Source organism: Rhea americana, unplaced genomic scaffold (assembly GCF_003343005.1).
Source record: "Rhea americana isolate MKP2758 unplaced genomic scaffold, rheAme1 scaffold_75, whole genome shotgun sequence".
Classification (NCBI taxonomy): Eukaryota; Metazoa; Chordata; class Aves; order Rheiformes; family Rheidae; genus Rhea; species Rhea americana.
The window spans coordinates 740541-767570 of NW_028186923.1; the positions used below are offsets into that span (position 1 = coordinate 740541).

At 44.1% G+C, this 27030-nt stretch overlaps 1 protein-coding gene across 1 annotated transcript in view; it reads right to left on the minus strand.

The window, feature by feature from the left end:
* The window catches only part of DCC (DCC netrin 1 receptor), a 547514-nt gene that overhangs the window by 136278 nt on the left and 384206 nt on the right, over window positions 1-27030 (minus strand). Inside the window, exons 10-12 of the mRNA XM_085322164.1 lie at window positions 18539-18687; window positions 16918-17056; window positions 7636-7685 (exon numbers count right to left, since the gene is read on the minus strand). Of these exons, the coding sequence (XP_085178290.1) occupies window positions 7636-7685; window positions 16918-17056; window positions 18539-18687 (338 nt within the window). The remainder of the gene's footprint in view (window positions 1-7635; window positions 7686-16917; window positions 17057-18538; window positions 18688-27030) is intronic.

The window sequence follows — 27030 nt, forward strand, 5'->3', positions numbered from 1 at the left end:
AGAAGGTATTGACTTACAAGCTATCAGCAAATTTTCTCCCTTTAAAGGTTAAGCTCAGTGCTTGTTTCTATCCTTCCCTCTAAGTAATAGATTTAAAGGTTAAAGATCTCTTTCTCTGTGGCCTTCTCCATAAGTAACATATTTAAAGGTTATATACATGGTTTCTACAGGATGCTTTTCTAAATAGTGGTGACAGTCATGCTGACTTTACTTTTCAGTCCTTTTAAACTACATGTTTGAGTCCTCTGTGCGATGCTTCCAGATCTCATTAATGGTTATTTTCCCACCTCGGATAAATTTTCAGAGCATTCAGCATGTTTTCAGAACCCCACCACTTTACCAGTCCTGCTTCTTCATTTGGCAAGATGAGAGAAAATAATTCTATTTTCCCTCCAATCTCTTTCAAGTGCACAGCTCATCTTTCGCCACAACCACAGCGCTCGCACGTGCTTTCAGCCTCCACGGTGCTTTATAAACTTCACCTAAATGAATACCTCACCCACACTTTGCARATACCATGTTGAAATCCAGCTTAAGCATGCTGCTGCTCCTTCACCCTTGCTGTGAAATGCCACGCAGAAATAGCCCGGGGCAATATCTGATGCACTGAGTAAGCTGAAGGAAGTGCTTAAACTTACTGCTTGGYTTTCATCGCTGCTGGGCTCTCAGGGATTTTTGGTACTTACCGCTTGGGATGTCACCTCTGCCGGCAGGTTTCGTTGGTGGACGGTAACGAAGACGCACTTGGTTGGAGAGTGCAGCCCATCGGTTATGTTTCCTCTACTCCCCCCTAGTAGGCGGTACCGGCCAAAGGGCTGTTCAGGCCCCCAGCAATTCCCACGGAGGCCTGGGGTGCATTCATAGCACGTTTTAATGTACRTTTATCTACAAAGAATTTGAAGCTGCTGAGTGGAATGCGTTGTGACAGGACGGTTGATCCCTTTAACGGTGCTGGAGCGCCTTGCTCGTCTTCGGTGAGGAGCTGCCAAGCAACAAAAAAAATATTTTTTCCGGTGGCAACATGTGGCTCCTGTCTCTGACRTCTGCCACGGAGCACCCATGGGCGACACTCCCGATGCCTGCACCCTTCCAAGCAGCAGAAATCCACTTGGGGACCAAATCAGAGAGACAGAGAAACTTCGTAACATTTTACCGTGACAGCTTAAAAAYGGTGGATCCCTTGTCAGGCACGTTGTCAGACTGCTGCAAGTTAGGTAGTGACAACTTTAATCTGGAGATTCCTCAACATCTTCCAGTAATAGTAGCAGAGCTCTACCGCAAAACCACTGGCCTGAAGCGAGCAATTTAATCTTTTAACATCCCTCTTAGGTTCAGGTAAGAGGCACTAGCAGCTGGGGACAGACCGGGACTCAGAAAGATGGTTCCCATCCAGCTCGCTTAGGSGCATCCAGCGATCTTCAAGCACGCCTTCAGCACTGCTCTCCATTTCAAGACGTTAGCACGTTTGAACGCAATTAAAAATGGAGTTAGCTGACACGACGGCGACCACAATTTGCCCTTGCCTGGGCAGACGGCAAAGCCAAGCTCAAGCTGGCACCAGCTAACGGCGATGAAGCCCGCGGGGTTCATGAAGCTGCTGCCCGAAGCGCTCTGCCCTCGTCCACCCGCTCGCAAATCCCCGTGAGCCGCCTGCTCAGCTCCGGTCCCCCCGCCGGTGTCCAAAGGCAGCGACGCTTCCCTCCGGCCAAGGTTCCCGTGAAGACGGAGCGTCTCCAGATGCCAYGTGCATGCGTGTGTTTAAGCAGTGGGAAGGAAGTTCAGCAGTTTGCGAAGGGTGGAGGTCCGGGCACCCACTAGCTTACCCCCTTCGACAGCAAAACATGCTCGCCTCGTCTGCAGAGAGCTCAAATGTTGCACGTTACAAAGACTTTGCCAGGAATAATTGACCATGTGAGGCGAAAAGAAGGGGAGAGTTTTGCTCAGTGAATGTTAAACCATCCAATTATTCATACTGCAAAGAACTAAGGGCAATACTCTGCAAAGTGCTGCAAACGGAGGACTCGAGGGTACGACCCCCAGCTACTGCTGCCTTAAGCCAATTTCTCCTGCGTAACATTTGAAACAAAACCCTGTACTTATTTTATGTAAACTGATGCTAAAGATAATGAAGAAATTTCTTCTTGCAGTTTATTTATAACCCYTTCAAAAGTATCAGAAAACATAAATTTTCATTTGCCAAATGATTCTGCAAAACCTAGGGAGCATGACCATGAAGTTTCTTTGTATTTATAGATACACATTTTCACACACACACACAAGAAACTACAGAAAAAAAACAGACTCGTTACCTGGCTCTTAACTTTTACCGGGAGAATTTTACAGGTTATGTTCTCACATCCCCAGTGGCAGTATGAAAAATCTTAATCCAGAATCAATCATCTCTATTCTTTTTGAGTGGAAGTCTATCTATCCATGGAWTAAATCGCTACTCGATATGACCAAAGGAAATCTGCTCCTACAGCTACAATTACTTCTACAGTTTTCCATGTATTTTAAAATGGGAGGAAGAAATAAAGTAACAGATTTTTAAATGGATAAGCCTGACCGCTATTCATACAGTTCAAATTATCTAATGTTTAATATGTAACAAACATTAAAAAATACAGAAAGTAAAAACCCACCAATATTTAAGGAAAGGAAGCAAATAAATACATCAAAAGCGCTGGGTCCGCTAACAGGAGAAGCTGATGCAGACGGTTCTTTGATGAAACTGTTCATCTGTTAAACATGATATATGCCCAGCTTCTTAGCAAAGGAAGATTTCTGAACAGAAGAAATCAGCTGTATTTCTCTTATTTCCCATTAGAAACAATTCAGTACCATTATTTTTTTTTAAGCAAGGACAGAAAAGGTTATTTTTTGTGTTGAATTGTGTTGAATGCATAGAATCTCAAGTGAACAGAAACACATACATATGTGAGTGCACATGGACATACACTTTCCCTGCTGCTGTTCTCCTGCCCTAAACCAGACACTGAACATGACTGTTCATGACTGTATGAGAAGAAAATTCAGAATAACTGCAAAGTATGTAGAAAGTTTTGGGGCAGGGAACTGTATTTATGTCACAGTCTCCATCATTATTAATTCTGGTCTGACCGAGGGCTCCAGTCACTCCATCAATATTAAGCAATAAGCATGATAATAGCAATTCATATCAAACATCTTCCATTTCTTGGCCATCTCCGTTATGCTATTAAATTAATAGATCTGCCAGCACCAAAGAAAAATAACATAAAGACAGAAATCTTATTAAACTAGAGATAAAATTTTAAACAACTCTGGAAAGCAGCACGACAAGCCTTTGGTCTCTTTTGTGTGCTACTGAAATCCAGTTAGCCAGCTTTGATGGTTATTTAGCTACTTGTTTTGATTTAATCAGTTTGCGAATTTTAAGGGTTTAATTGAATTAGTTCTCAGTGACTGCTGCCAAGTTAGAAGGAAGCTAAGAAGAGTATGATCAAGACAAAAACAGACTGCAGAAGCACAGTATTTTTGATTACTACAGCCTTTGACAAGAGAGGGAAACGGCACAGAGCTCGCTGCGACGTTAGCAGCGTAGCTGGCCTGAACCACAAATGCCACAGGACTCATATTCCAAAAGAACGAGCAAACACATTTTGGGGGCATGGTCTTGGAAGCTGGTTGCTCCATTTGAAAACTCCTCTTTCCTTAGACTGAGTGAGTCCAGTTCATTTCTGCTGTAGTTTTTCTTCAGCATTCCCTAAGTGCTCATGTTTAAGCTCCACCTCAGCTGATACGCAGGTATGTGCACTTCTCTGCTGCTGCCCTGCCCATAGGATCAAGCCCAAAAGAGTCCAAATAGCTCCAAACCTCTTTTTGTTTCTAATAAGGAGYCACATTTCCTATACACCCTCTTAAAATACCTTCTTATACCAGTATTCTTTCACAAACGGTGCCAGCCTGAGAGCTCGGTGTAACCGGTACTCCCCACTAACGGGGGGCCCCTTTGGGAAGCCCCGGCTCCCGCCTGCGCAGAAGAGCCCTGGGGGAGCTCAGCTGAGAGGTGAACAGGTCCTGCAGACTCCCGCGCCCCACGCTCCTCCCTCGGCCCCGGMTCCAGACGATCCAGTAGCGTTCGCACTACCACTATGTACTTCTGCAGTACTGACACTTGCTCACGAAGAGGAGGACCGAGACACATTTGTTTTGCCTACGACAAGACAGCAGCCCTGCCAAACGCACTTAGACAAACACCTAAATCCATCTTTGTCCAGTACAACACTTACACCTGCAAGTTAATATCCCACTGAGACTCCCAATTTATGCTCTGTGATTGGAAACATAATGACAACCAATGATTAGGGCAGATAAGAGTTGGATTTATTCCCATCCTAACCTATCTTATCCCACAGCAGCAGAAACAGCACCTGTAGACAGACCTCTAAGTACCAAGATGACAGAATTAATACAATAATATATCTCAGGGTAGGAGTATCCACACCCCATCGCATGCAGCATTACAGCCTACAGCTTATTTTTCTGTTTTGGTTCTAAATGCTTTAAATTTGAAGGATCGTTACAGAAGGTCACTAAACACRATCAGCTGCTCTGTGACATTTTCCCTTGAGAATAAGGAAGGAAGAGTAAACACAAAGGTTTGGAACAAGATGTTCYGAGACATCAATGCCCTTTGGGTACTACATGTAAGAGGAATTTAAAAGTAACTGGGACTGGCTGTATTTTTTTAAAAAAAATGTTCAGAACAGACATCTGATTTCATGAAAACAAGAAGGGGAGGAGAGGGATCAACCTGACAGGTTCTCAGCGTTCCTGGCAAATCTGCAATCACGTGAACGCTCGCCCTCCTCAGCGAGCTCCGGGCTCCTGTTCACCGCTAACCGGTGGCATATGGGAATCTCCGGAGAGCATGTCCACAGGGAGAGTTTTGTTCTGAGGGATCCTGCCAAGATAAAACTCGTGAGGGTTTTGGGGCCTTTTTTCCATCTCTAAACGGGCCCAATATTGAAATGMGCTACAAAATACAAAAGCTTATATAATTTCAATTAATACAAGGTATGAATAAAAAGAGAAGGAATAAGCTCAAACATATTTCATCGTATATTAGGAAATAGCACTCGATGAATAGGAAGCATAATTAAAACCTATTATACGGTCTTCAAATATTATACTAGGAAATAATATTATCATTATTACCATGCCATTGCCTTCACCAATGGATGGACTTGTTGCAGATTTTTTTTTTTTTTAAGAATGTAGGTACACCAGATTTAAGTAAAATGAACACTCCTTTCAGAAGAAAACAGAAATAGCTTTGTTGGAATGACAACAGATCTGCCTGTGGCTGGGGTATATCATCTACCGATACCGTATTTCCTTCCCACACTGGCGGTCACTSGAGAGCAGCCCTGCTTCCGACTGCTCCAGGAGAGCGCTCCGGTTAACCGAACCGCAGTTACGCTCAGGGCAGACGTCAATCCGCCATCAGGGAACAACTGCTGCTTGCTCACCCCAGCGCCTCCCTCCGGCTGCCTCGCCGGGACCCCGGCGCTGCTAACGCGCCCGACACGCAGGGCACCGGCCAGCCACGAAATCTAGAGGAACCCGGCTGCACCAGTGCAGAGGCTCACAGCATTACGGACCCCGACGCATGATTAACTCTATTGCTCAATTATGATTTCCCAGAGAGCAATTCCTCTCTTGGATGCTATTCAGTGATCCTAATAACAGATTAAAAACCGTTTGATAAAAATAATGAGGATTTTAGTCACACATAATTCTAATTTGTATATTAAAACATTACAGCATCCTGTTGATATATAGATAATTTTTACTTATACCAACTGTGTGAACCTCTAAGAGATTAGAGCGCATGCTTTTGCTAGGATTCCCCGACTTGGATTATACAGTTTGGTGATGCTTCTGTTTTGTCTTCTCTTGTCTGCACTCAAATGAGGTACAAACAACATTTCATATAAAAATTGGTTGAAAATGAAAATTTTTATCTAGCAGAATTTCTGAGATACTCCAATGTGATTCCATACAAATTGCTGGGCATGCAAAAGAAAAAAAAATCCTCACAGAACTCCTTACAAGATTTTTAAAAAATTATTTTAAATCTTACAAAATTTTATTTAAATAAAACACAACAAATATGTTTYGCTTCATTCTTTTGACCTCGATAGTAGTAAAGTAAAAACTGWACCGGCAATTCCAAAGGAACCCGCGGTGTAACGATGAAAATTGCAGCCCAACACGAAAAACCTAAGAACTTGCAAAGCATCCAACGCTTCCTGACCCTTTCAACCAGAAGTTAGAAGAAGTGTGGCTCAATACTTTCTTTAAGCTTCATTTTTCCCCCAAAGCAAGTTTTTGCTTCCTGAAGACCAGTGCCCAGAAAACCCACACAGAAGAGGGTGATTTACCCAGCAGCCTTGCCTCTAGGGCCTGGATGCACGTGCAAGTTTGGCCCCTCGAAGCAGAGCCTGCGGGAGCCCAAGTGTTTTACGTGAACAACAGGAATTTGTGGCAACAGATAACCTTGTGATAAGTGCACCGATACCCGCAGGGCCATATTCTCCGACGGCACTAGTTAACATAGCGCCAGTAAAGGTACTCAGTAAAGATAACGGTGCGGGTCTTAAGTGCTCTTTAGCGCTCGAGTGTTTAATATTTATGCCCAGCTCCCTCTCTGGTGTCACACAATCTGCTGGCAAAGTAAAAGCAATACCCGTAAAAAATTACTTCTAGAAGTTAAAAAAAAAAAAAAAAAAAAAAAAAAAAAAAAAAAAAAAAAAAAAAAAAAAAAAAAAAAAAAAGAATGAGAACACAGACAGCTAATTGTATTTTCAGTCTCTAATGTGTTTTGTTTAGATGAGAGAAAGCAAAAGAGCAGTCAGACAGGGCAGCAGAAAAACAGAAATTCACTCAAGGGCCCACAGCACGTAGTTCACCTGGGACTAAGCTTCCCAGTCCATAAATGTGCAATGTCAAAATCTGCTGAGCTTGATTTAAGGACTTTGAAAGCCTTAATGCAACAGCATCTGGGAAGTGCTAAGCAGTAATACCGGCAAGGAAGGCCACGTCTACCGGAAAAGCAAAGGAAGCCTTGGTTGGCTTGTCTTCTTGGTCACAAAGCGGACTGGAAACAAGCCACCGAGCCTTGCTGCTGCTGTGTGGGGCTTTTTGTTTTCCAGGAAATACAGGATGCAATTAGCACTTTGCCCCTCGGCCTCCGGCAGGATGGCCACCTTACAGCGCCGGCAAGTCACCTGCAGCGGTGCCAAGGTCACCTCACATCACCACATCGCCCCGTTCGCCAGTGCTTCCCACCCGCGGGACCCGGCCTGGCGGAGGGCGCTTTTCCTAACCGAGAGGCTCTCGGGGGGCTGCGGCCCGTGGGAAGGAACAGAAATCAAACGCCTGCCGAAACGACCGCCACAAACGCAAGCCGCAGGGGACCGAATCGGCCAGCCCAGCTAGCGAGGAAGGCGAGGGGATAAACGCGGCGAAGCGCCGGCGAGCTCCTGAACATTTCGCTTTGTGAATGCAGAATCTGCATCAAACAGGCGTGCGAAGGCATCCCCGCAGGACGGCGCGCGCGAGCCAACTGCTGCACGGCGGCGGACTCACCCTTGAATTAACCACTTCCAAGGAGACGTTCTGAGGCATCGCGCTGGGGACTGAAGGGAAGAAAACACAAAAGAGAAGGGAAATACTGCCGTTAGTATCTGAAGTCAGAATAGGTTGCATCAAACATTTCTCTTTTCGGAAAGAAACGAGTGTAGCTTTTGCACCTCGTTTACAATCCGATCACAACGGTGCAGATAATCCAGGTGGCACTTCAGAGGTCCCCCAGAGRGATAAAAACCGAACGCATCTGCTCATCTCGTCTCGGCTGTGATAGACCTATTAGTGAGCCCTTTACAGAGCCAGGCAGCAGCTTCCCTGCTGTGAGCCCAAATACTTGAATTCGGTTATTTGCTATAATCTCGGTCAGAAATAACAAGAACATGTAGCAATTCCTCTGGTTTTTATGTACTGAAATAAGTTTATTCCAGAACACATTTTATACAAACAGACCAGGGCATTCCCCTCTGACTGGCACCAGTTCACCCCTTTTTGCTGGGATGCCTAAGGGGAAGAAGAAAGGAAACTTTGTCTTCAGATACTGTTAAAAACTAGTATTTTACATTAAGACTCTTTACTTGTCATATATATTCTAATTCACTCTGATTTTATACAATTAAACTTTGTTATATCCACTCTAATACATACACTCAATTTTAAATGTGTCTAATATCTACTCAAYATAAGGTCTTACAAAGATTCCGCACGAGGCATTAATGAGACGGTCTGACATCCACAGCCTTAATTAAAACAAATGGTTTTGAGTCAAGATTTTTTTCTATTTAAAACATTCCTTTAATTTCACAATTCTCTCCAGCTACGGTCACAGAAAACCCTGCAGAGCACACGTTCACTCACCGAGACTCAGTCCTGCCAAGGCACCGCGAAGGTCGCATTCATACCAGCGGGACACTCTCAGGACACCAGCAAATGCTTGCCATACACATGGCTGAATAGGTCATTTATAACTAATTATTTACAGACAATATTTCTTCCTGTTTTCCACTGCATCGCTATATATTTCTGTTTCCAATATGCTTGTGCAAGACCTGGTCAAACATATATTTCTCCAGCAGATGGCAAATATTAATTCAACAGCTGAAGAGCCAAGAGCTTTAAAAATAAGTTCTTCGTTCCTGATGGCTCAGCTCTCTGACTTAAATATTTATTTTCCTTTTGGAGAACTAAAACCTGCCCGCTAACCCAGGCTACTCAGCACTTGAAAAGCAGGGCTGTAGCTTACATGTCCAGGAAGGTGGCCCTGAATTGAGGGGACGGAGAAAGCTGAAGAAGGATCATGGAGAACACTCAGTACTTTAACAGGTAAAGCCCTAAGAGCTGGAATCCACCTACACCAGAAATAAGGCATATCTTTGTTTTCGCCTTCTTCCATGATCACCAAAAACAGCTGTTTAGGTGTGTGGCGCACTTATCACCAAGTAGAATCTGTATGTAAGTATTTCTGTAAACCTCTTATTCTGGCCAAATCTGAGGAGGTCAGAGCTAGAATGCACKGATGAAAGCGCAGGCACTGTACAGGAGGACACAGCAGGTCCAGCTCGCAGTACGTCTGTACTGTCTTTACAAGCTGCATTTCGAAGGCAGCCCCGGTCCAGGGAGGCACGTGGTGCCGACCGGCTCTCCGYTGGTGCCCAGCACCCTCTGCAACGCACGGGCCGTGTCCACCTCAACATCTGCGAATCTATAAATAATGCAATCGGTGCTAATGCAAGAAATGCATCCGTACAGTCATTAAACAAAAGAATCAAAGCAGTGAATATACGGGATACTTCCCTAGGTTATTTTAAACACCCTGGTCATACAWTTCCTAGTCACATTTACTTTCAGTAAACAAATCCCTGAAGTGCAGTGTTTTGTAGCATCCTTGATGCATGCTACTATTTAAGGATTTAAGTCAGTCAGAGAAAATCAGAAAATCGTATTTTAAATACAGGTGACAACACAGCAAAAGTAACAACAGCCAGCTCAACAGGCATGTCCTGCTGTGTGCAATGTCCCACATTAATATCGTTGTCCTTCATGAAGGCTCTGTGAACCATAAAAAGAAAAAACGATGCATCTGAATCACAATAATCCAAGAACTCACTGCTTGGAGGCAATGGCACRGTGAAGAGTTCAGTAAGGAATACTGAAACTCTTGTTCAGTCTGGAGGCTCCAAATCRCAGAGATTTGCCTTTGGGAAAGACACTGTGCGAGCAATTATCTGAATCCGTTGCGAATCCCTTAAAATGACAGCTCAGGCTCTGGACCTTTGTGCTTACTGTGCCACAGTCTGATTTGAAGATGTGTTTTCAAGGAATATTCATAACTAACTTGATACCCTGGCTTTTAACCATCCAAGACTGTTTTCCCATCAGAGCAGAYAGGGCGCGCAGGAGGAGCAAGCATGTCGGGGCTGAGGAACCCAAGATCTCAGCTCAGCTTTGCCATGACCTGCCAGGTGCCCACGGGCAAATTGTTTCCCCTTTCAAGTTTCCTTTTTGTCTCTTCAGATTAGAAGCTTTAGAAGCTTTCTGGCTTCTTAAGTGCAGGGATTACTCTTTATTTGTTTCTATGCTGTCCACTACAGAGGAAAGTTCATCTGACCTGCTGCTTGCACAGTAAGGACACTCCATCTCTCTAACRCCCTGTAATATAAGGGAGATGTCACTGATCTCAGTTGTCCCATTTTGAGAAATACCAGACAAAAAAAGTGTCTCTCTGCATGTACTCGGTATTAAAAGGCAAAAGAAAAGCAAGTAAGATATTTTTTGGACATTCCTGCATTAACTGGGTATGGTGAATGGCTGATACCTCCCAGAAAAGTCTGTTTACGTTGGAGAATATCCATTCCCTTTTACAGGTGAGTCACAACTGTTTAAAGCACCAATTTGCCTCCTCTGGGATTTCTCCTGGACGCCCTCTCCCCAGGCTTGTCTTGGGGGTGCCTGCTGTCACCCGGGAGCACGGCTGGGGAAGCACCAATGGGCACCAAGTCCTTGTCTTCTGACGGTGGGGTGAGATCCCCTCTGGGGCTGAGGTGGTGCACGGGATTTCTCCGCTTTGCCTCTCACAGTAGTCCCCAGGGGCTCAGAGTCACAAATCCRAACCGTGCCATGAGCAGAACATGACTTCTGAGTCCTGATACATTTCCATGCACAAGCAAATCAAACTGGCATGTTTTTGACCAGCAAACTAAACTCCAAAGCCTCCATTATAATCCTTAGCCACTGCTATCTTAAGTCTTCTCCTGTCATTACTGACTTATATATACAGTTGATCCTAATTGCCAGTATTTCATATTGTTCCTTTATTTCTTCCTTTTTCTTTTTGTTTGTCTTTCTATTACCTTGATTATTTCTCTTTGGTCACTGCTTGTCACGTTTCCCAGTTTAGTTTCATCTATAATATAACTGATGCAATTTTCATCTCTTCTTCCAGATCTTCAATCATACAAGAAATAAAWATAGACCAGATCCAGCATCAAATTCAGAATCAGTTTCATAGCAATATTGTCTACCTTTATTCCTTGTTTCTTCTTCGATCAAGGGGACATTTTGTATTACCAAGAGATTCTGATTTAATATTTCAAGTTACACAACAGTCAGAGGATTTCTCTATTAGACTAAGCATTTATGAGATTACAATTACTTCCTCCAGTCTTATGCCTTGATCAGACGAAGAAATTGGATGCACCTGGAAAAATTTGGTTTTTGTTTATTATTCACAGCTTAATTACCCCATTGGAACTGGGAGTAGGATTCCCTTTATCTAGAATTAGCCACATGACAGTCTACGAACAGACGCAGCTCCATCCAGAGCTAGGGCCAACCCCTCCTCCTAAGTCAAATCGAGACAAAATCCTCCCTGGACAAATGGAAAGCCCCCAAGGTCTGCAGAGCAGCACTCGCTGCCGCTGCAATGCAGGCGCAAAGGTCTGCAGAGCTCATGCTGCCAAGAGAGGTGGGGAGAGGTTAGCRAATGGCAGGGAGCAATGAGAAGGTTGGGACGTGAAGGTGGTGCTGTGTTTGCTCCAGGTGGGGCACWGGGAACCACCTTGAATTTATCTCCACGAAGTCCCTATAACTGAGTGCTCAAAGTGCAAATTTTCTGCAAATGAGTGTTCAAACTCCATGTGGAGTAGGTTACTGCTCAGATGATACAGAGGAGAGAAGAAGCGAGCTGATGCAGTGGGCTGGACACCAATCTCAATCCAATATCTGAGCCCAGCTGGACCACAGCCTTCCCGCCTGTCCTCGTTGCAATGGATACCGCACGTCTCACTCATAACTGGGCACAGAGAAACTTCTTCAGGGAAGCGTTGTGAGGTTGTACGTAGCTGGCAAGGTACTGTGACAAAACAGTATTTTTTTCTGTCCAACGAAGTGAGAAAAAGAAACGTCCAGTTGCCCACGAGATGAATCAATGGCATTGGTGCTCCCACTCCACYGGCTGAGCTGAGACGGCATGGTGAGCCACTCCCCCCATCTCTCCTGCTGTTTCCAGCACAGTGACACCCTGGCCCCCAGGACACTATTTTGGAGGTGGCTCGTGTGCACACACATGAACAGCTACTGACAGCTGAAAAACTTCACAAGCCATCTCCTGTGTCAAGGCAAACTTCAACCTTTAATTTTTACTGTAAATAAATAAATAAATAAATGCATTCATGTTATAATTATGGATATAAATTATGTTTAAATCAAGTAGTCAGGAAGCATGAAATAAGACTGTCTGCCAATTGCTGGGATTAAATGCATTTTGATAAATTCATAAGCATGATAGCTCAAAGCATTTCTGAAGTGGCACACAGCTTGGCCAAATATTAACCGAGCTGTATTTTAAACCAGAAGCTAAACATTACAGATACAGTATTTTCCTTGATCTGGTAAATYGTGCAAGTCTGGGGTTCTGCAGTTCCTGGATCTGAAGAGACCTACTAAATCCCTTTGATTGGGGTATGTTTCTTAGACTATATATTAGATCCCAGAGCTTCACAGATAATTTCTGCTTACAGACCTGTGGGGAAATAACAGTATAGGCTTTTTTTTTTTTTTGTGAAACTATGTACCATGTCATATACTCTAAGGCAAAGGGTTCGCACAGGAAAAATAACCCACTCAAGCACAGACACACTCTTAAGAGGGAGACTTAAAAACGATCCTGTCATTTTTACGAGCAGAAAGAAATTCAGATAGACCGATCGTCAAGCCTTTTCCATCGTTTTTGACTTTTAGTTCTGTTTCAAAGTAGTTTTTAGAAAACTGAAAATGGCTCCCCTCTGAGAAGTGCCCATCTCCATGGACCCGGACATGAAGATGGCATGAAACAAAACTAAACGGAGCTGGTTGTGAAGAGCAAAGTGTTCTTCCTTATATTTTCATCCAGAGGCAAAAGCCCCAGTCAGGAACTGGGAAACCCGGTTTCTGACTTTTTACCAGCGCTGCATCCTAACTGATGAGACCTGCCAACTCTCAAGTGAAGGTGGTAGATGGATTGTAGACCAGAAGCATGGGCCGGGGCTGCCGGCCATAGGAGCGGAGAGTGGCCTGGAAAGGAGATGTGGWTACGCTGACCTACCAGCTTTCTCCTTCCTTTCTCTCTCCACCTATAAAAAAGAATGGATTAAATGTCTTTGTCTCCCTCATCTGTGCAGATTGTTAGCTCCCTCATGTATGAGTTTTTTCTCGCTGTTTTATTGTGCACCCTCTGGTAGAATAGGCCTTAACCTCGGAAAGGGTCTCTGCAGGGCCATAAAAAAGTAGCTGCAGTTAAGTCTTGGTGTTGCAGACTCGAGCTCTATCAGTTACAGCTGCCCGTTCAGCCTCTCCAAGAAGACTTCTGGAAGGAGTAACTCYAAACTTCACTCACCCACAGGCCATCAAAACCAAAACTGGCTAATAATGCAGGGACAGCACSAAGGACACCCCACCATTTGCCCCTGAGGGGCACCTGCGATCCATGTGCAGGCGGGAACCAACCAACTTCATTGCAGATCAGACTTCRGCTTAAACAAAAAAGAAAACGAATGCTGTATTCCAGATTCCCAAAACAAGGGCACCTATCACCATATTCCACTCCTATTTTCTGGAATAAACTCACAAAACCCTTCTCTTTAGCGATGATTTTTGTTCCCAGACAGGTGAAACATTCTGACACACTTGCAGAGGATAATTTTCAGCCTTATGAATAACAATCTCTCTCTTTCTCACTTACGATGACATTTAAAACCAAAGTGGAGTACAGGGCCACAGTTCTACACTTCACAGTGTGAATTAAATCTACATATATTATGCAAAATATTCATTTTCACTTGTTTTCCTTTTGTTTTTATAATTATAAGTGTGAAGTAATTTATTCAGCCAAGATCCAGTCTGTATTACAACGGAAAACTGAATTAGATGGGTAGACATAAGTAGCACTTGAAAAAATATTGCAGAGGTGTCAAATATAAAATAATAGTGCCAAATGTGCTGTGGGGATCGCAGATGACTGCTGAAGACACTGCAATGATAGTCTGGAATACCACAGACTAAAATAGCATGACACATCTAGGAACTCCCTGCCTTCTCATTCCTGACCCCAGGCACCCAGGTTCCTGCTTCCTCCTTTATTCCTCTACGCTGGCCCCAAAGTTGCTCTTCAAAAGTGTCTATTTTAGAGGCTTCAAACTCCTTTACCCTTATCAAAGCCAGTGGCTCTAGCGCCCCGATCCAGAGTGGCTAGATACGCCTTTTGGGGCAAGAGCAGCTTCTCTCTTTGCTTCCCTGTGCCATACCAGGCTCCCCATTTCATGGACCCCAGCTGCCCACAGTACTCACCCCAGCTCCTCCAGCTTTCCTCCCATGCATGAGCCTCCATATCTTTTCTCCACAGCTTTCCTCCATGTCTGCTCCTCATCCCTTCCTTCCCTGCCCATGCTGTTTGTTTCTGAATTAAATTTCAGGGACCCAGGTTCAACCTTTGTAAGTCAACCCTGCACGGAGACATTTCTGAAAAGCTCTCTGAAGCACTTTACATTCTCCATGAATTTTCTGCTCCTGCCTGGCTCAGGAGCGCTGCCCCTTTTACAAAGAATCACAGAATCAGTAAGGTTGGAAGGGACCTCTGGAGATCATCTAGCCCAGCCTCCCAAGGATTTCCTGGTGCTGGTTCCACTGCGGCTTGAACCCAGGACCTTCAGCGTGTAAAACAGATGTGATAACCACTACGGTTTTGACCCTGGCCAACAAGGCAGCCCCATGACCAACAGCTTGGACCAAAATGTTCAATCTAAAACATCCCTTTCAGAAAGTGCTTTCCCTGCTCCTGCTCCTCTCAAGGTCATGAAACCTGTCAGCCAGCTGCAGAGTGTGGGTGCATTCGGGACACCAACATCTYGACAAGGAGCGGGGTGGCAGTGAGGCAGGACATGATTTCCACAGGTGTCACCAGCCATCTGTGAGACCCAGAGATGACCACCAAAGCACTCTTGGCTGTAGCTGTATTAAGCAAATGTCATAGCTTTGCAATGCCATGATGTCTCCCTTGTCTTCTGATTTGCTTCAAAATCTATAGGGCCTCCACTAATCCTACCTAGAAGTCCACATTGATTTTTTCAGCTGATCAGATGTAGCATTCAGAAGTACAGGGTCACCATGTAGACAAACAATCAGAGATACAACTGTCGTTCTTAGCCTTATGCAATGACTTCAGTTGTTTTGGCCTTATGCAATGATTTCAGTTGTTTTTGATAGAATAACAAGAGACAGTTATTACATTTATAAAAAAATATAAAAGGACGAAACTCCAACATCCTGGTTTTCTGTTCCAATGTTTAGTTGTAGTACCTATCTACATTATGGAGAGTATCACCAGTATCTGCATTACTTGCTGCAGCTGAAGTAGCACCGTCTTGGGTTACTTTGCATGCCAGGCAGTGTTCAAGAATACGCTGCTTAGCACAGGTCACGATTCTGGGTGCAAAAACACCTAGATAGTTTGAGATAGCTAGTTGAAGCCCACATATTGAAGCAGATTTCTTGCCTATTCCCAGATTTTATAATAAAGAGTAAAAGCAAACACTTTTTGCCTTAGTCAGTGCTCCAAACACAGGACAGGGCAACTGAAACTCCCATACCTTCATTTATTAACATGCGTGGAAAAAAATCAGAATTTTTGTCAGAATGAAAACTAACTGTCTGCAAATCTCACTTTAAAAGCTTAAGTTGACACCTCTTACATCATCTTTAAACAAAATGCTGGCATKGATAAAAATCTTTTAACCTTTCCTTTTAGAGCTTTCTATTTCCTCCAATTATAGGTTTCAGTTATCTTACAACTAGCATGTCGCTTATTATTTTAGAAGTAATTGCATCGAACTGCCTTTGGATCTGGCTGCTAGTTTATAAACTCTCATCACTCCATCTAATCTTTATCCCTTCAGTATCAGTTATTTTCTTTTAACCAGTAGGACTCTGTTTCCTTCTGAAAATAGTAAGAACTGTCTATGGGCAAAAACTCTATTCAGAGAAATCAGCACTGTCTGACTGACAAAAATCCTGGGCTTTGTATGCACAAATCCTAGGGAAAAAATTGCCTTTCATTTCGATGTTTTTTACACTTTTGTAGAGCTAACAACTTCAATAACGTTGTGCCTGTTTTAGCCAGCTATGGTGATCAGACCCACTGACTTCAACAGGAGTCAGGCATGTAGAAGTTTTTGATATTAGACACAACTAAGTGCTTCCGAATTCAAAATAGAATTCAATTTATCACTTGGAGCATGCAAGACGCACGAAGCACCGTGCAGGCTCTGGGAGGAATCACAGTGCAACCATTGTGACTGACTAGAAATTGAAACACGGGCACATTTTCTAGTCCAGTGTTTGAGATACAAGGAAAACCTGGACAGTTTTTGTTCAAATGTAGCTATAATAAAACAGAAACTTTGCTGTTGAAAGCCTGATACCTGTGCCTAAGTTGAGGAGAAAATAAAGACTGCAGTACACTACCCTGGCTATTTGATATAGGAAAAATGAACTGAAGCARTTATCATTGGAGATGATCACTAGCTCACTGGGTTCAACTGCAGGTAGACACCAAATCTCATATTTCTCTGCAGAAAGCCTGCAAATCCAATAAACTTCCCATTTCATTGCTGTCTCTTCTGAAAAGACAGGGCTAGAGGAGCTTTTGCACTGGAAAAAAGTGTCATGCGACCAGACTGGACAAATGCAGCCTGCGGGAGCCACCTGCCTCCCTTCGCCCCCAGTCCGCTCTGGGACCTCCGAGCCTGAACCTACCGTCGGAAAGCGTCGTGACCACGATCTCCTCGGTGGACACGCCGGGGCCGTAGCGGTTGTACGCCAGGAAGCGCAAGGTGTATTCCGTGAATTTCTTCAGGCCTTCCAGCCGGTAGGAGAGCCCCTCGACCTCGATATTCTAAACACACAGAAACGATCGACTGTTACTACGTGGGAACATTAAAGTGAGTATGACAGTGATGCCGAGGGATGAGCGGATTAGAGATGAGCTTTCTACTCTTCGAGAAGTAGAGCTAAATCCTTATTTAAGTTTGTATAAAAGGTGATTTGTAAACGAATTGCTTGTAACTGCTCAGTTCTCAGCACAGGTCTCCAGAGTGTCACATGGAGTTCAGGATACAGTGGATTTCAGCGCTTCAAAGTCTTGTTTAGTTACTTAAGGCACTACTGAAGGCACGGGAGAAAGCTTATTTTGGTTAAACCAATTGCTCCCACTCCACAGGTACATGACAGGAAAATAAAAGAAGAAAAAAGAAAATAAAGGCAAAGGGTCAAAGGGGAGTTTTGGAAAAAAAGAAGAAACTAAAATGAAGCAAGCAAAGGGAAAAATGAGGGCAGCACAAAACTTCCCGTACGACTATTGAAACACCTGCAGCAGGATTTCTGATGCCTGTGATTATTGCAGATACTAACAGTAAGCTGGGCCAGTTTAGAAAAAACACAAGCATCTGCTATGCCCCCTGCCCTATCCTCCATTGAAAAGTTATTTAAACCATAGAGCTAGTCCATACAACTACTACAGCATTCCTATAAAATATTAGGTTCTAAGCGGGCAACACAAACAGCCTGAACTGCTTACAGGTTGCAGTAAGCAAGGCTTCCTCACTCATTTGCTATGCAAAAGGATATTCTTATCACAGAATTAGGATCAAAATAGCATCAGAAATTTTTATTATTATTTATAGTATAGTATTAATTTTACTATCATTTTATCATTATTACTTTCAATCTGGAGAGAAAAAGCGTAATTCCTAGTCTAGTTTTTTTTACACTCAGACCATAGCTTTCAAAAAGGTACAAGAAGCAACTAAAAACTGTTTTCTCCAGGGATTACATACACAAATTTCCATCAATGTCTTGAGAGTTTTGCATGACATAAGGGGGAAAATCTGAAGGGTCTTGAAATGGCATTTGGTATTATTTGGAAATTTCAGTGTAAAGCTGAGGAATGGTTAATATACAGTACACTGCCTCTTCTACCTCCCAAACCCATTTTATGCTGGTGTGAAGTTATTTGGCTTGATCCTGCTGCTAAGTGCTGCAGCTGAGCGGGCCAATCTCCTTCCCGGAGGGTCTCGTGGCCTGTGGCACCACAAAGGCAACAACCAGGGTCTCCGCTGGCACAAGTCTGTGTAACATCTGCCTTGTCTGCAAACATAAATCCTTGTGTTTCAAGCCTTTCCAGTGCTCTGGAAACCTGAAAGTACATACCTCAAATTCGTCAAAGCACACAAATTTCTACTGTCAATGGGTTTTAAATTCCTAAGCCATGGTTGTTGTTTGGACACTCCCTCTCCATTCCTACAATTTGTTGTGTTTTTGGAAGCATGGACTCGTTCTTCCTCAAAAGGAGAGCAGAGCTGCTCCGGTCCCCACTCACCTGCTCTTTTCCAGTCGCAGTCTCGGTGCAGAAGAGCCGGTAACCTTGAATCGGACCATTTGCATAGGCAGGAGGATCCCAGGAAATAAGGATCGAGGTAGGTGAGGTAGATGCAGCCCGCAGGTTTTCTACTGGCCCTGGAACTTGCACTGYGTAAAAAGAAACCAACTGAGTACCAGCTCCACTCCTGCATCATCAATTTGCTCTCCGGGCCCCAATGCACCACCTGGCCCTTGTCACCTTCCCCTAAATACACCCACCTTCCTGGGCTGCTCAGCCTCGAACCATCTCAACGCTCCTGAGAAGTACACTGCAGAAGGGGGGACACCAAGTAAAGCTAGAGGAGTGAGATACGGAAGGGATGCAAAGYCGTGGAAACTCTGCTGCAGAGGATTCTGCCGTGGATTTAGTGCCACCACCACAGGAAATAYTTGAAAGGGTTGAGACTACTTCTCWGTGCCCTTGACTCGGGGGCTGCATTTCATCTTGAAAGTTAATTTCTTGGAAATAAATAGCACAAACTTCTAATGCAAGCAATAGGTTCATGCCTTTGAGACAAATGGTCGATGCGCTACAGATTCAGGTGAAGGTACCCCATGGAAAAAGAGGGCAAATCACTCTCTTATYACCCCTAAAAGAGCAACCAGCATAAACCAACAAACTTAAAGGAAAAAAAAAACTACATACAAGATACAAGGACAAGGATGGAAAGCTCTGCCAGCGAGCGCCGTGCTGAACATGGCCTCCACCACTGCTCCCAGGGAGCCATGCGGGTCACAGAAACAGGTCAGCATGAAGCAAAGCCACAGGTCTGATCCCACAAAATCATTTTGCTCAGCCCACAGCACCGGAGCAGCMGGCTCTGTACCAGAGCTGTCCTGCTCTGAGCAGGAGGCTCGGCTGGAGACCTCCCGTCGTCCAACCTCAACTACTCCATGATTCAAAAGCCCAAATTTGGCCTTAAAAATTAGGCCTAAGGGGTATAAGCTCTGATATTAAAACATAACCTCAGGTTTGCTCTTAAATAATATTCTTGCATCTATAAAATATCCAGCACTTAGCAAAACAACAGGGACCTAACAAAGTCATCTTAAAAACCAAGTAACCACAACAAATACATTAAATATCCRTTCCTTGAAATTGTTAAGTGGTTTGATTAATTCTGAAATATATTAGCGTGACAGGTTTAGTCATTATGAAATGCAGAATTCAGGTTGTTCAGATGTGAGATGATGATGGCAAGTGAAGAAACCCATAACTCCTCAAACGGCAGCGCAAACCAAACACAAGACAGAGGCCAGCTCTTCATAGAAGCAGTAAGGTTGGAAGAGACCTCTGGAGATCATCTAGTCCATCCCCCCAGCTCAGCAGGGTCACCTASAGCATGTTAGACACCTCAAGGCATCCAGGCGGGCCTTGAACGGAACCAACCCGTTACAACTAAAGCACCAACGCTCGGCCACCGCTTGTTACGCGCACGGCACCTTCCCGTGCTCCAGCTTCACTGTGAACGCAAATTATCGCACATCAGCCCTGTCACGCTTTTGCTGTCGGCTGGAGCTAGTTGTTAAAACCAAGAGCTAAAGGCCCTCAGAGAGGCGCAGGGCTCCCACGGCCGCTGCCCGGGAAGCGGCTCCCGCCGGGGACCAGCTCCGAGCGGAGGCTCCCTGCGCCTCCACCTTGAACTCGGGCAAACCCAGATGAAGGAAACGGTGGCAACCGTGGCAAAAATGCAGAGGCCAAGCAGAAGGCGAYTTCTGAAAGTCTTTAAACACAGAACAGCACCTTTCCATTTTCAATAGCGAGCGTGCTGCGGCACAGAACTAACTCCGGAGCTATTGTGCAGCCGGCAGATAGCAGAATTACAGCTCCTGAAACAGGCTTTCCGCAGAGTTACATCCGCACTACTAAGGTTTTACAGTACCTGCTCTCTTTTGTAAATCTCTAACTGCTTTGTGAGAGGAGAGAGCGCCCGACCCCGTGCTCTGCCGCCGGGTCTCTCCGCGCAGAACGCCAGCTGCAGAGCTACGACTCACCCCGAGGCTCCCAAACGGGGCATCAGCGACCCACAGACAGCCTTTCCTCACCTGTAACCTCAGGTTTAGCTGCAGCAAGGACAGACTCATTTAAAACATTTTTATTTTCTTCCTCCAGCTTTCCTTCTCGTTATATTTCAGTATTTCCGACAGGCACTCTAATGTGCTTTAATTCTCAGTATTTTCAGCGCAAAGCATTTAATAATCTCTCCTGATCCCTTCTGTCAAATAATAATCTAGTGAAAATTGGCATTAAGTTTTAAATCTTTTTCCTAAACACTTTTTTTAAATAGCAGAGAGGCTGTAGGAGTGTTTTACATTCCATTAAAACAGGATATTAAACCATGCTTCTTATAAAAGTCAGTCTGCTACAACTAACAGCATCCTTCTCTAAGAAGAAAGAAAAGAAGAAAGAGGACGGATAGAAGAACGGCAAGATCTCTCGTTTTTATAATGCTTAACACATTCCGGAAACCRCTGTTCCTCCGAGAAGGTCCTCCTGCTCCCCCCAGAGACTGCTGCGGGACCTCGGACTTCTCCCCAGTTACAAGTTACAGCAACTGCTCGCGGAGTTTGATGCTACTCTCACAAACGCCACTTTTATACCATTGTGTGACTTGGTGGAATCACTCCTATTCAGCAGCAGGAAAGGCCATCAGGCTCCAAGCCAGAAATGGTCAAATGCTTTACCTTTTTCCAGTGACGATTCTAGAAATGCACATTAAATGCTTTTCTGTAATTGCTGGGGTTAGCTGTCACGCTGGGTGACCGATCCTATTGCACTGGTGCTGCAAGTGTGCTCTTCACAGGGTCCTTAGGTTTGATTTGTTGCGGGTGTGCAAAGGGCCAGCACTGCAGGGAACGCATTCAACATGTTACCTTCTGCCKAGAGGCTGGTACTGGGCGCACTGGTTTCTGCTGCGTAAGATCTGATGTGCATGCAGTCAGCTTGGCCCTGCAATGTGCAGGAACATGGTTTTTATTCGCATGAGCCTTCGCTCTTCTTGCATTGATCTCCTCCTTGCTATTGTTCATGTAACACTTTGATAGTAACAGTTAATAAGATATAACAAAGATGCAAATGCCTAAAATAGGATGGTGGGCAAAAATATCAAAAATTGCTTGGCAACTGCTTCAACATCCTAAACATCCCTTTCAAGCCTGAAATTTTCTTAAATTTCTGAAGTTCTGCCTTCTGTACAAACCCAGGGCTGCAATGCCCAGCTCGGATCTCAGCCCTGCTAGAGTTCAGGGGAGACACACCTACGCTCCTCGAGGGACCTCTGCACACCTGCACCTGTGCAGGGTTAAGTGCACATCARGAATATTGCATTTAGTTCTAGCACAAGACACTGACCTTCCATTCCAAATCATTGACGGGCTGTATCTTGAGCTCCAAGGTTCATTGATGCATAAGTATGTATGTAAGTATGTATACAAGTATGTATTGCAGCCCTCAGACAAGAAAGCTGAGGCCAAAACACCTCCTCGAAGTTGAATGCCCAAATAAACAGTGAAAGGAGCAACAGTCCTACTTGCTTTCTTTCCCTCTGGTCCCACAGGTTTTGACTTCTGCTGCCTYGTGCTCTATGTTTGAGGGTGACAGTGGAGATCCACCCATCCGGATTAACATCCAGGTGGAGTCCTTAACCGTTGCTTTTAAGTACTTTATGGGATTCGGTCTTTCTTTAGCTACCAAATTCAGTATTCTCTTTTTCCAGTCAACCCCACTAAGCAMACTCACCTCACTCACTATTTCCTTCTCTTCTCTGCAGCACAGTACTAAAAATAAACATTCACTCTATCTCACGCCTCTTAATTCTGACTTATATTTCCTTGGTCTCAAACTCTGTGCCAGGCTGGCCATTTCCTTCATGAAAGCTGTTCTTTTAAAACATTTTTTCCTAGTGATTCATTCTCTATAATGAGATGCAATGATTAAAATGTTCTCGTTATTACACTCACTCTCCTTTTAACCAGCCAGTTTCTGTGCTGATCTGCACCCAAAACATCTCGAATGTAAAACATTTATGAAGCCACTTGCAGTTACTGACAATAGAGTGTATGCTTTGATTACGTCTTTGATTTCCTGCCACCCTCCTTTCTCTGTAGTTAACAGCTTTAATGATATTTCATTAAAATCTGGTGCCACGCTGCACGGAAGGATGCAGCTTCAGGAAGTCTGCAGGCAGGGTCATTACTAACATGATGAAACGCCGCTTCCCCATGCTGTGCCTGGTCAGGAGACAAGACAGATGCTTGGCAGGACTGCTCTGGATGCCTCCAGTGCTATCCACGAGAGCTGGTCTTGGATTGTGGTTTCRGAAGGAGCTGCCATTATATTTTCAAAGAATCCTCTGGTTTTCCTTAGTTTATTCTGTATCTATTTGCCTGGTGTCCAGCTGTACACCACAGACAAGATGCATTAATCTGATCTGCTTTAGTTTGCTAAGGAACATGAGGACCAGGTTCTGTGCCACCAAATCAGGTTGCTGGTTCAGTTCTGAATTCCGCAGTGAAGGGAAGTTGCCTCCATAGGGCCTTCTTCACTGCCTCCCGACAGGAGGCCTGGAAATACGTCTTCCTCCATTCACCCACCGTGACCATAAGCAACTGGCCTCGGAGGCAGAGACAGGCAGTGGCCTCCAAAGCACAGAGAGAGGAATGGGTGTGATGGACATCTCAAGGGTGCATGGCCAGAGATCCCTGAGGGCAACAACACACATGCAACACAGACAGCATCAATGGGGATCACACCAAGCCTTCCTTGCACTGCTGCCAACCCAGGGCACTCCTTGGCAGGCCTGACAGTTCACTATCTTCTGGGCTTCCTAGTGACAGTGCCCTCAAAGGGCCTGCAAAGAAGGCTGTACCTGTTTCAGAACAATTACAGAACTAGATGGGAATACATAGACCTTATGTGGCTATATTTTTGACCTATTTGAAGGACAACAATTTCCAGTAAAACACTTCTCTTCATTGAGATCCTGCTGCTAGACTCAGGGACAAACAGTAGAAAAATAAAAAGCACAAACAGCTGCAGTTGTGGCAGGAAAGCCACAAGACCGTATATGGAGGGAGGAATAGGTCTGTTGTGACCATCTGTACTGGGGAGAAAMATCTAACAAGAATTGAAACTTATCAAGAGCCCTCTAGCATCAGTAATTTATTTGAAGGCCAATATGGGGTGCAAATGTGAACACTAAAATAATGAGACGCCATCAATGAAGAAATAGGCTGCAGTCGATGAGTTAAATTCATTTAGAAAAACAAGCTTTTATTGCAATATCTATCTGGTCCTGTGTGTCCAAACATGCCCTCCATTTGTTTGAGGTCTGAAAAAAGTGAAGGAAAATCTTTCTGAATGGAAGAACACTTACACCGGCTGGAGGCCCTGCTAAGCACTTAGGTGAAATGATAGCATCCACAGAAATAAAAAGCAACTCCTATTGATTTCAACAGAGCTAGAATCCCAACCTTTTATTTTGAGAAATAGTTCAAAGAAAGATGGGTTATAGCAATCTTGGCTCTTGTGCAGACTTCCAGAGGGAGCTTGGATAAATAATTTAATGCTTTTATGCTTGAATTTCCTTCCTATAAAATGGCATAATAATATATCTCCTACCCATTCTTTATCTTACCTATTTATATTGCAAGATTTCTAGGGTAGGAAGAAAGGTCCAGATAAAACAAAGATGAATGCATGTCAGATGGGACTGACACAAAATTTATATCCCGAAGTCCAAAGCCACTATTTTTAAAGTGTTCAGCAGCAGCCTGCTTACAGTGTCTCTTCTTCAACSTTTTATTTGCCGTGGCGCTTGCCTTACGGCTTCTGCAGATGACCAGATAYGTTCTGGCAAAGCTCCTCAGTTTCAGGGAAACCCCGTGAGAAGTTCAGGCTCAGCTGGCAGCAGCAGCACCTATGTCCCTGATGGGACCTGACTTCTACATCAAACAAGCATCTCCATGACAAAGTGATGGGCTCAGACATCCCACAGAGAGCCACCTCATTTAAAGGAGGACAACGGTCCTACCTGAACAGCTTGAATGGTTTAGTGGCCAGAGTACTTCCTAGGAAGAGCAGGCTGGAGTGCAACTCCCTGGTTCAATTGCAGAAACTCAAAGAGTCTGTCTTCAGTCTCACGTCCAGCTCCTCCTTTGATTTTGTACAAGGCACAGCACCAACAGTCTTGATCTCCCTTTTTGTCTTCAGATACAGCTATAACACAAGTAACACCTGACACTCTTTAAAGAGATAGCTTAGATTATGAACAAAAAGTTTGAGAACTTGCACTAACACTCAGGAAAATTTGGTTGCATTTTATCAGTTGGAGGAACTGAACAGGTCTTTTTCCAGGGCCTAAATCAGTCTCAGTGAAAAAAGTTTGTTATCTCTGTCCCCAATTGCCRTTATTTCAGGAAAGCTGTAGGGAGACAAATATATTCCAAATATATTATAGGTCTACTGCTCGGCAGAGACTTGTGGACGATTCTCCCTGCAGTGGTACTCCAGTGCTCCTGCACAGAGAAGCATGAGACAGTGCAGGAGAACAGCAATGGCCAAATCTTGCCCGATTATGTCTCACCAACAGCAAGGAATGTACCCCGCCGTGCTGCTCAAGGACTATTGAAGCAAAAAGATCCCTTGATGGACATTAACCACGAGCGAAAGAAACCGAGCGTAGCCTGAAATAGCTTTCAACTGCAAAACGTTTCATGCTGGCAAGACCTCGTCGTCGTTACGAGCTACCCTGCAGCGCCTGTTCAGGAGCGACGGCTGCCCTCGGCGCCCACGCCGGTGGCTGCACCGCCTCCCCTGCCCGCAGACGGCTTCCAGCGGATCCCCGCGGAGCCACCCGGCCTCGGTGCTGCCGTTTGCATCAGGGATCCATAAATACGGCTGTTTTGTGCAAATAACGAAATGCCTCGATCTGCATATTTGATTAAGATATGCTCATCTGTTCTGCTCYTTTGGTATATTATTTTTTCCTATAAAAGTGGTTTTAATTCTCTACCATTTCTCTGCAAATCAATCAAAGCGAAGCATTTTATTTGGCATAACGGTGCTGCTGCATCTCAGCAAATCTGAAGCAGAATTACAACATAMAGCCAGCCAGTGCAGCTTATTTTTTTAAAAAATAAACGATTAGACAACAGCCACTAAATTCTTCATATCAACAACCTCCACAAACCACTAAAAGGAAGGGTGCATGTGAGATAGCCAGACCTCTGAAATGGAGACCCTCTCTCTTCATTTAAAGCTTTTGGAATTTTTTCACCAAAACAGATTATTTCTGATAAACATGTTCTTCCTACAAATCAAAAAGTTTGGGAAAAACTTGGGTGACAATTTTTGCTTAGAATGAAAAATGAAGTAAAATACGTCCATAATGCTGAAACATCCAGTACTGTCATTACTGTAATATTTTGATGCTTCTTTTCCAAAAAAAATTCTAAAATGACATTCCCTGCTTTTAATGAAAGCTTTCTGCCGAAGTTTTACATAACTGAAGTCAGAGTGAAATATATTGTTTTATTACAACACATGAAGGCAAAAAAAAAAACAAAAAAAAACAAAAAAAAAACCAAAAAAAACCCAAGAATTTTTGCCTTCACCGTACACCAGAATGAAATCAGGGAACCCAGCTTCTTCATTTCTTCCGAACCATAGACTTCTGGCTCTTGCCCTACTCCTCATCCTCAACATGTATTTAAGTTGGCATCTTGGGTTTTGGAGAAATATTGCAAGAACTAACCACCTGGCCGCTGTTTTTGATGCTCAGAGGGAGGTGGGAATCTGGCTTCAAGAAAGAGATGCTCAAAGTGTTTTTCTCTCCTCTTCTTTGGAGCATTTTCCTAAAGCCTTCAAGAAGCAGCACAAAATATGTTTTCATTTTTCTCTTTTTAGATCCCTCCTTGTATTTCCTTCTTGCCAGTTTTAATCAGAATCCCCGTGATGCATAGAGAAATACGCAGTCAGCTGGTAAGTGCTGATGGAGTCACTGAATCTGGCTTAATATACTGAATTTTGTTCCACAACAGAAACTAAGAACTTAATAGAAAATAGAAAGAAAATAAATAAAATCATGGCATTAAAGCTAACCAGACTCTGAAGAATAAAACAGCACGGGAATTCATAATTTCTATTTCATCTGAAATGAAACTTGGTATAAAAAAGCACAGGAAGCAAAGGACAAAAGCCTAATACAAATGCGTTCTTGGGTCTGAACCTGTACTTCTGTCCCTCAAGAGAGCACAGAAGGTGGCAGAGTGAGGGCAGCCTTGGGAGCTGGACGTCTGCAGGAGCCCATGCAATGTCCTCATCACCTGGCCAGAGCGACCACAGCCCCTAGYTGTGGTGCTCAACCATGTCCATGATGGGACCAAAGGTGTAAAAACCCCAATTCCAATAAACTTCCCTGTTACACTTTGCTCAAAGGAAAAAAAAAAAAA